The sequence below is a fragment of the Trypanosoma conorhini genome, assembly GCF_003719485.1.
Source record: "Trypanosoma conorhini strain 025E chromosome Unknown Tco_14.4_contig_00283, whole genome shotgun sequence".
NCBI classification, from domain to species: domain Eukaryota; phylum Euglenozoa; class Kinetoplastea; order Trypanosomatida; family Trypanosomatidae; genus Trypanosoma; species Trypanosoma conorhini.
In genome coordinates, this window is record NW_021704364.1 from 14837 (window position 1) to 23358 (window position 8522).

Genomic DNA, 8522 nt, shown 5'->3' on the forward strand with positions numbered 1-8522 from the left:
CAGAGAGAAAGACCGAGAAAGAGACAAACGTGGCAACGTGAGTTCTCCAGCTTCCCCTCCGGCGATGTTCCTGTGCGGAGCAGAAACCGCACAAAAGCGCCGCTGCCTTTCACGCGGCGCGCGAGCACCCTGCAGCAGAGGCGCCGTTCGGCCTTCTACAGCCCGCGGGCCTCGGGCCGCTCGCGAAGTGGAAAGCGTACATCAAAGTTGATTTGCTTTTCCCCGAAAAACTATTCGCGATTGCTGCAGAGCGAGAAATAAAAACAGGTTGTCATTTGAAGATAAACACAGGCAACAAACGACACCATATGTATACATATGTATATATATACATATACATTTGTATTTGTATACACGACTCCGCAACTCCTCTCACTGGCAGCGAAAAAACAAACAAACAAACAACAAAGTAAGGGAAGTCTCATTTCAGTGGGAATTCGCCTCTCGAGCGCAGCTCCCTCAGAGGCCCGAGGGAAAATAAAGATCCAAGCCGACATGCACGCATGCACGTGTGATGTGGGAGGAGAAAAGCGAGCCGGGGAAAAAAAAACGAGCCGAAAAACAACTGCAGAAAAACATGCCACGAAGCTCATAACGTGCATGGCTACGAGACCATAATAAGAACGAGAAAGAAACAAAAGTTGGAAGGGAATGGAAAGGGAGTTCCAAGAAAAACGCCGACAAATAAAAAAGTGTCCCCCCCCCCAAAAAAAAAAAGATGGAGCAAAACCTACAAATCCTCGGCAAATAATTCCTCAATTAAGTCCTTGTAGCGCTCGTCGATGACGCGCCGCTTTAACTTCAACGCTGCCGTCAACATGTCATTTTCGGCAGTCCATTCCTCCGCCAACAAGCGCACATGGCGTACCACCTCAAAGCTCTTGCGGTTGGCCTTTCGTGCCGTCGCCTGAAACGACTGTGTTGCCTTCGCGCGAAACTCCTTGCTTTCAAGAATGGCGGGGAAACTGCCAGGGATTTTATTTGCCTTGGCAAAATCCATTGCAAGTTTCTCTGTGGTGAGTCCCAGCGCAACCGTATAACTGCGGCCGGGATGGACCAGTACACACACGCCGTTAGGTGTAATGAGCGAATTTGCCCCGTAGACTGCCTCCATTGTCTCAAGAGCAATATATTCACCGTTGGAATTCTTCGCCAACGCCTTAATGCGTCCCACGATGCTTATCGTACCGTTCGCCGCGATGGCTCCCACATCACCTGTGTGAAACCAACCATCCTCATCAAGGACCTCCCTCGTCTGTTCATCCTGCTTATAATATCCCTTGAAAAGAAAGGGTCCACGCAGCAGAATTTCCCCCCGGGGTTCCGGCTTGTCCGTGTGCTTGTATTCGTCCGCGTCAAGTAGCCGAAGCTCCAGTGACTTGAGCGGCTGGCCAACACTCCCGTAGTCAAGGTTGCCCGGAAGCTGAACGCCACCGCAGCAGACGGTTTCTGTGAGTCCCCATCCTTGAATCATGACACCGAACACAATGTTCATAAACTCCTGTGTGGCGGGGTTCATGGGTCCTCCGCCAGAGAAGAACATACGTGCACGCCCCCCGACTGCATTACGGGCCTGTGCAAAAACCTTGGCGTTATAGTACGGCGTGTCTTTGCCTTCTTTTAAGGCCTTGAGACGAGACTGGCACGCACGGTCAAAGACATTACGCTTAAAGGAGCCTGCTGGGGGGAGTTTGGCCTCCACCCCTCGTTTAATGGTGTCAAAAATGCGGGGAACGCCGGCGACAAGCACAGGATGGTACTCCTCAAAATCTCCCCGCGGTTTGGCAAACACATTTGTCAGCGTCCGTGGACTACCAAACCCAATAAGACAACCACGAAGGAAGAGGATACTCAACACGGCGAGCTCCATAACATGGGCAAGCGGCAAATACGAACAGTACGTTTCTGGCTCCTTGTACTCGCCAAGAATGTCCAGTACACGGCACGCCAACGCGGAGAACCCCGCCGCAATGCTTCCGTGGGAGTGCATCACCCCCTTCGGAGCCCCCGTGGTGCCGCTTGTGTACATAATAAGTGAGAGATCGTCGCAGTTCTCAGAAGTGGGAAGCTTCGCGCATGGAAGCTGGCTCGCCTCACCTTTTTTCAGCACATCGGTCCAAGAATACAAAACATAACCTGCAGTATCCGTGCCCTCTGGAAGTTTATCAAGATAAATAATGACGGAATCGTGCATGTCCTCCTTTCTCAACAGCTCGACAAGTTTGGCAACTTTGTTTCCGCCGCAGATAATAGCTTCGCACTGGGTTTCTTGAAGTGCATACGCAAGGGCATCTTCTCCCAAGTTGGCGTACACCGTAGTTGCCACCATTTGACGAGACCAAATGGCATGAATAGAACAGAACCATTCCCATCTAGTTTCTTCATACAAAGCCACCTTACTTCCCTTCTTAACGTCTATTTCGGTCAATCCCTTCCCCAGATTCTCGATACATGCCCATAGCTGCGCATAGCTTATGTTGCGACGCTGTGGCTCAAACACGTACACCTCCAGCTTCTTTTCCTTGCCATTGGCGTCGGTTGAAGTGACGTACTCCGTATTTTTTAGGACGCGGTACGTCATCGCCGTCCTCTCGCCGCGCTCCATGCAGACATTGTAGACTCTCTGCGAGAGCGTCTCGGAACGGTAGAAGCTCTCAACGAGTTCGTTGTGTTGTTCGTCGGAGGTGCCGCTTATGCGGTAGATGGCGGAGGCGTTCGCCTTCTCCGTCCCCGGCACGGGCTCAGCCTGCTTCCCCCGCTGCATGTACTCCTGATACTCGCGGAAGTCGACGAGGCTCATCTGGTTGCGCTTATCCAGCACCGACGCCAGACACCCCCCCATCTTGTGTAGCTGTGGAAAGTGCTGCCTGAGTGCCTCCTCCCGGCCAAGCTCTTAAAAAAAGCGATAACCTGTGGACAGTTACGTCTTAGTTTCTTCGATGCGTCCAGCGTCTTTTGCCTCTTCGCCAAAATTTCACGCTTTAATATGCAGCTGCCACCATGCGGACGCGGTTGCGCAGGCGAGGAAGGGGGCATCACAAAATAAACACAGAGACAAACGAAGGAAGAGAAACGAATAAGCGCGGGCAGCGAAGGAGAGCTTTCGCAAGTGCCAGAATGCGTCAAGCCAAAACCGAAGGCGAAAGGAAGCCGGAAAAACAAACAAACGCAGCTGGTGACACTACCAAGCGACCACACACACACACACACACACATACACACACATAAGCTCCCTCTCTTCTCGCCACAGGGTCACGTCAATCGGGCGTCATACCTGGGTAGAGCGTGACATGCGGGCCAAGGAAGCGGCCGGCGCGGTTCCACGTGGGCGGAATCCAGAAAATACGACGACCTTGAAGCGTTGTGTATGCGGACATGATGTTGCCGCGGCGGCGGCGTTCTAGTGCCTGTTGCGACGCCCGCGAAAAGAACTTTAGCCGCGGCTCGAGCGAAAGACGCTCTTCAAACTGAAACAGCGGAGGAAATCCCCACGGTGTCATTGCCTCCGACCGCTCCACAATGCGTTGATACAGCTCAAAGTACGAGGCCATGGGGCGTCGGGTGAGCCCCATTTGTCGCATCACCTCCGCTGCGGCGCTAATACCAGCTAACCGGGTTGCCGCACCGCCCTCCAGTTGCCGCTTCGCAATTTCACGGTACGCAGGGCTGCGCACGGCGGATTCATAAAATCGAAAGGCAGTTCGCAGCGTCATCTCCCCACTTGCGACTGCCTCGGCGAGTGTGCGCAGGTGGTTATACACCAGGCGTGAACGGACATCCCCCGGATTCAGCACCGACATCGCCGTGTGACAGAGCCAAACAAACATGTCATCATTCTCCGAAAGCTTGTCGTACACCTTTTTAAAGCGACGCCCCGATATTAGTTGATCGTATGAGGCGCCCTGAATAAACTCCACGAGCGCCTCAAACTCGCTATCACCGCGTGACATGAGTTCCCGCCGCGATCGCTCGCCCTCGAGGTTCTTTGGTATCATCTGCACCTCCCGCATCGCCTCACCGCCGGACGAAAAACGCGCCTTCTGCTTCTCCTTCAGCGGGTCGGTGGTGAAGGAGGCTTTGATGAAGTGGGCCGGGTAATTGGGCGTGGGGTGGATGGGGACAATGACGCGGCGCTTCGCCGCGAACATCGACTTGTCCCGCAGGATGCAGCTGCGCCGCATCATGACTCTCTCGGGGCGTTCGTCTCTGTGCGACTCCTACACAAAACGGCCTTGCGACAGACTGGCAGCCGCCACCCTGTCTCGTCCTCTCTGACGGAACCCAACAGCAAAAAAAAAAAGCGTCAGGCGCACGTACACTGCAGTGCGGTCCGCGCTGACACACTTCGCGCTGGCTCGTGACACAGCCCAAGCAGGCAAAAGTGGTTGCAAGATGCACAGCCCACTGTAAACAGCACAAAAAAAACATGGGGAACGAGAAAAAGCATAACTACCGAATGCGGCTCCATCAAAAGGTAAAAGGGAAACAGCAAAGCACAGCCACGACAACGACAACGACAACAGCAAAAAAAAAAATTAGCCTCAGTCATTCGTGACAACAACACATCCGGAGAGAAAATGTCCGGCAAAGGAGAGAAATTCGAAGTGTGAAAGAGGCAATAGGAAAGATTTCTTCACATTCGGCGGCGGCGTTGTCTCCCCTCCTCTGCTGTTTTCCTCCCGTTTCCTCCTCTTTTCCGTTTCGCCGCCGGTCATTCTGGCGGACACTTCAGTTGGCATCCTCGCTCACGAGGAGCTGTTCCGAAAACATCGGCACAATCTCCTCAATTTTCTGGGTCATTTCCTGCATTGACAAAGAACTGTTGGAAGAAAACTGCGGACTTGTCTGCTGCTCGTCCTGGGCCGCAATCATGTCATCAATAAAGGCACGGCAGGGCTCGAACCAGGAGTGCCGCAGCGCCTCGTCGGCTGTCGGTCTGTCACGTGGGTTGAACGAGAGCAGCTTCTCCGCCACGTCAATGATGGGCGACGTCTCCGCATCCTTGCCTTGTAAAATGGGGGCACGACAGAGTAGCTCACGCAGCATTGATTTGCGTGGACGTTTTTCTATGACTGAAAGGGCGTAGTTCTTGGCGTTCACGGAGGCCCGGGCGAATGGCTGGCCCTCGTTAAACACAGACGCCGGTGGGGTGCCAACGAGGTGAAAGATAAGATTAAGTTGATCCGCAGAGTCGTTGCATTTTCCCGGGAAGAGGTGGCGTCGAAGGAGCAACTCACAGACGATAACGCCCACGCTCCAGAGGTCGTTGGCGGCGTCATACTCGGCGTCGAGGATGATCTCGGGCGCACGATACCACTGCGTCACGACACCAAAGGAAAGCTGTTCGTCTGGGTCAAAGAAGCGACTAAGGCCAAAGTCACAGACAAAGATTTGTGAGTTATAGTTAATCAGGATGTTGCGTGTGGAAAAATCGCGGTGCAGCACCTTGCATCGGTGCATGGCACGCAGGGCAAGCAGCAGCTGACACGTAATGAAACGTATAATGTTTTCTGAAAGCGCGATCGACCTGTTCTTCACCACCGTGGAGAGGTCGGAAGGGATGCAGTCCATCACCACGTACACGTCCTTCTCGCGGCTTGTCGGCCGGAAAAGCAGCCGACACCCCACCACCTGCTCGCAAAACTGCAAGTTTTGCAGAATCTCAATCTCGCGCAGCACACGGCGGACCGTCTCCTCACTCTTCACGTAATTTGGGATCTTCTTGATGGCCACCTGGTCGGTGCCGTAGACCGCCTTGCAGACTGCGCCGTACGAGCCCTGGCCAATGATGGACTCCACCCTAAACATTGGCGGAACATCAAAGATGAGCGGTGCGCTGCTGTTCATCGCCCTTCCCCGCCCCTTCCCTCGGCCTCCTTCCCGCGCACGTCAACCGGCCTGGGGCGGGTAAACCCCGGGGAGGCAGCATATATATAAATATATATATAAGAAAAGGAAAGGAAAGAAAAAGAAAGTAAATAAGAAAAGGAACAAATACGGCACACAAAACGCAGTCAAACGAAGGAGCAGCTGTTCCACGCACCCCGCGCATCTGGCGTCTCGCCACCTCCCCCACCTGGGCCGACGCTTAGAGTCTAGGGGAAAAAGAGACCAAAGGAAAAAGGAATACGTGGTTAGTGAGGTTGCACCAACCTCGTGACTAACCATGGAAGAAATGAAGGAAAAAAGAAAAAAAGGCAAAAAAAAAAAAGAGGGGGGAGAGGGGGAATAAAACATGCTTGTATATCTCTGCATCTCGCTGGATGTCACAGCAATTTCTCTTTCATTGCAGCGCATATCCATACCGTTGGGGAACTTGTTTTTCTTCACAAAGGAGGCAAATAAAAACATTTAGGTGTCTGTAGGCGGAACTCATGAAGGGTGCGTTCTCTCGGCAACTTCGCCATGCCCTGCGGCTCTTATTTTTCGCCAGACCAATTCGCTCCAGACTTGAAAGCCTGACCACTGCAAAGGCGTCAACTGCAAGAATATTTCACAGCCCCGCCCAGGCGGCCCTCTCGCAGTGGTGTTTACTGAAACACGGGAGTCGTAGCTTCAGTCTACAACCCCCGCCCCCCCACCACACACGCAATACAAGTAATACCTTCAACGAACTTCTGCGAACATGCCCTGAGGCAAATATGTAAACCCATACGCCTCATTGCCATGCACTGCAGAGACACCTCACGTTTGCCTGTTGTTTTTGCTCTCCTTTTTTTTTACACCCATCTTGGCTCACGGATATAGCTCCTACACTGACAAGCTGCTGTTGCTGGAGATCCAATTTTTTTTTCGTATTGATGTTGGATTCGTTTGTTTGGTTTTGTTTTTCTTTTTTCAGTTTTATGCGAAACTGCGCCCAAATTTCGGCGGCCCTCGCCTTCTGGAGGGTCGGGGACTCCCGCTGCGCCGTGCCGGAGGCTCTTCCCCTCCTCTGCGCTGCGAGGACGTTGCCTGCCGCTCTTGCTGCAGAGGCAGAGACCTCGCCCCGCACGCACTGCACGCGAGGAGCACACACACCCCTCCCCTCCACCCGCAGAAGCAGCAGAGCGAAGCCTGCGCGCACTCACACTCACACACACACAAAAAAAGGCAAACGGCACGAAACAACAATCCCCCAAGTAAACAAAACAATAAAAAAAATGAATTCCCAAAACGTCTTCAACCACGTTTAACTTCTACGGAAACGCGCTTTGTATGTACCACACAAACACACATAAATAAAACCAATACGAAAAAAAAAAGCCTGAAGAAAAACAAAACAAAACAAAAACGGCGGCCACGCTGGTCCGTGGTCACCGGTGTCAAAAAGGAAGAAAAAAAAGAAGAAATGAACGAAAAAAAAAAGTATTAGCTGTAATAAATGAAAAAGAAGGTACACATACGTACAGACCCCCAACAGGCACAAACCAGGCACACGGAAACGGCTGCGAAGTTAAGCACCCAGAAGGGGTAAATAATAATAAGAAAATACGCATTTGGGACACGCATGACAGAGGAGGACAAAAAAAAAGGATTAAGCTAAACTATATATATATATATATGTGTGTGTGAAAATAACGAGAAGGCCGATCACCGTGCCGCCTCAACCCACCGTGGTCTGTTTTTTTTTTGGGGCCCCACCTCTTTCGCTGTTCCTTTGCCCCCCTCCGCAGCTCTCGCAGCTCCTTTTCCAGCTCCACCCGACACACTCACACACCCCTGGCCCCCGTAGTGGGGAACGCGGCGTGGCATCGCCAACGCAACAGCCCCATGCAGCGGGATCTATCGGCAGAGCAGTTCATAACGACGTGCGTCAAGGAGTGAGCAAAAAAAAAAAAGAATCCCCGTTAAAAATGAGGGTTAAAGCAGCAGCGGCAGAAGTGGGGGATGATGCCCATTCCGTCGGGGGTAAAAAAAGTAGGGGGTGGGTAGGTGGGCTGCTGCGGAAGGGCTCCACGGCAGTCGTAGCACACACAACCATTTCCAGACGGAGCCGAAACTAAAAAAAAAACAACGAAATTTCTTACAGAAAAAAAAAAAATTATTTTTATTTTTCATCTTTATTTTTTCATCGCTCTCTTTGCGTGTGTATTGTGTGTGTGCGGTGGCTCAGGACCCATCGACCCGCGCTGCTGTTGCATGCAGAAAGAGAACTGCGATCGGGGAGAAACCCGGTGAAAAAAGTCCCAACCCCGATCCACGCACACACACACAGAGGTAGAGAGAGAGAAATAGACAATAAAACCTAAATTAATAACAAACCGAATAAAAAACAACAACATAAATATATTGAACGTTACCACGCACAACCGTGCGCACAGTCGTGTATATACACACGGGGATGCGTGGGCACACAGACACGTGTATCCGTTTTTTTTTCTTAGTTTCATTTCCCCGCCCTTACAGGATAAAAACCCCAGACATAACATATTATAAAACAAACGAAACATAGCGCCAATAATGCATGGCACTTATTCTTTGAAGGTACGAAAACACAGCCCAAGTTTACGGTTGTTCCCAAAGGAGAGCATTTGATAAAG

The 8522-nt window shown here is 51.9% G+C and overlaps 3 protein-coding genes across 3 annotated transcripts, besides 12 other annotated features; all 3 read right to left on the reverse strand.

Moving 5' to 3' along the window:
• Window positions 1-311: 311 nt before the first annotated feature.
• Window positions 312-340: a microsatellite.
• Window positions 341-384: 44 nt separating this feature from the next.
• Window positions 385-409: a microsatellite.
• Window positions 410-730: 321 nt separating this feature from the next.
• On the reverse strand, window positions 731-2842 carry Tco025E_05089 (putative long-chain-fatty-acid-CoA ligase; the record flags this gene model as incomplete). The annotated part of the gene is made up of 1 exon (XM_029371992.1): window positions 731-2842. One exon carries the CDS (start codon window positions 2840-2842, stop codon window positions 731-733), a length of 2112 nt encoding a protein of 703 aa, XP_029227983.1.
• A 351-nt stretch (window positions 2843-3193) lies between these two features.
• Window positions 3194-3225: a microsatellite.
• Window positions 3226-3257: 32 nt separating this feature from the next.
• On the reverse strand, window positions 3258-4184 carry Tco025E_05090 (uncharacterized protein; the record flags this gene model as incomplete). The annotated part of the gene is made up of 1 exon (XM_029371993.1): window positions 3258-4184. One exon carries the CDS (start codon window positions 4182-4184, stop codon window positions 3258-3260), a length of 927 nt encoding a protein of 308 aa, XP_029227984.1.
• Window positions 4185-4484: 300 nt separating this feature from the next.
• Window positions 4485-4526: a microsatellite.
• Window positions 4527-4728: 202 nt separating this feature from the next.
• Tco025E_05091 (putative protein kinase) lies at window positions 4729-5847 on the reverse strand (the record flags this gene model as incomplete). The annotated part of the gene is made up of 1 exon (XM_029371994.1): window positions 4729-5847. The coding sequence occupies one exon, from the start codon at window positions 5845-5847 to the stop codon at window positions 4729-4731; it is 1119 nt and encodes a 372-aa protein (XP_029227985.1).
• Window positions 5848-5927: 80 nt separating this feature from the next.
• Window positions 5928-5947: a microsatellite.
• Window positions 5948-5991: a sequence feature (GA-rich).
• Window positions 5992-5997: a microsatellite.
• A 185-nt stretch (window positions 5998-6182) lies between these two features.
• Window positions 6183-6211: a sequence feature (A-rich).
• An 852-nt stretch (window positions 6212-7063) lies between these two features.
• Window positions 7064-7085: a microsatellite.
• A 133-nt stretch (window positions 7086-7218) lies between these two features.
• Window positions 7219-7273: a sequence feature (A-rich).
• A 33-nt stretch (window positions 7274-7306) lies between these two features.
• Window positions 7307-7347: a sequence feature (A-rich).
• A 180-nt stretch (window positions 7348-7527) lies between these two features.
• Window positions 7528-7544: a microsatellite.
• The last annotated feature ends 978 nt before the right edge of the window (window positions 7545-8522 follow it).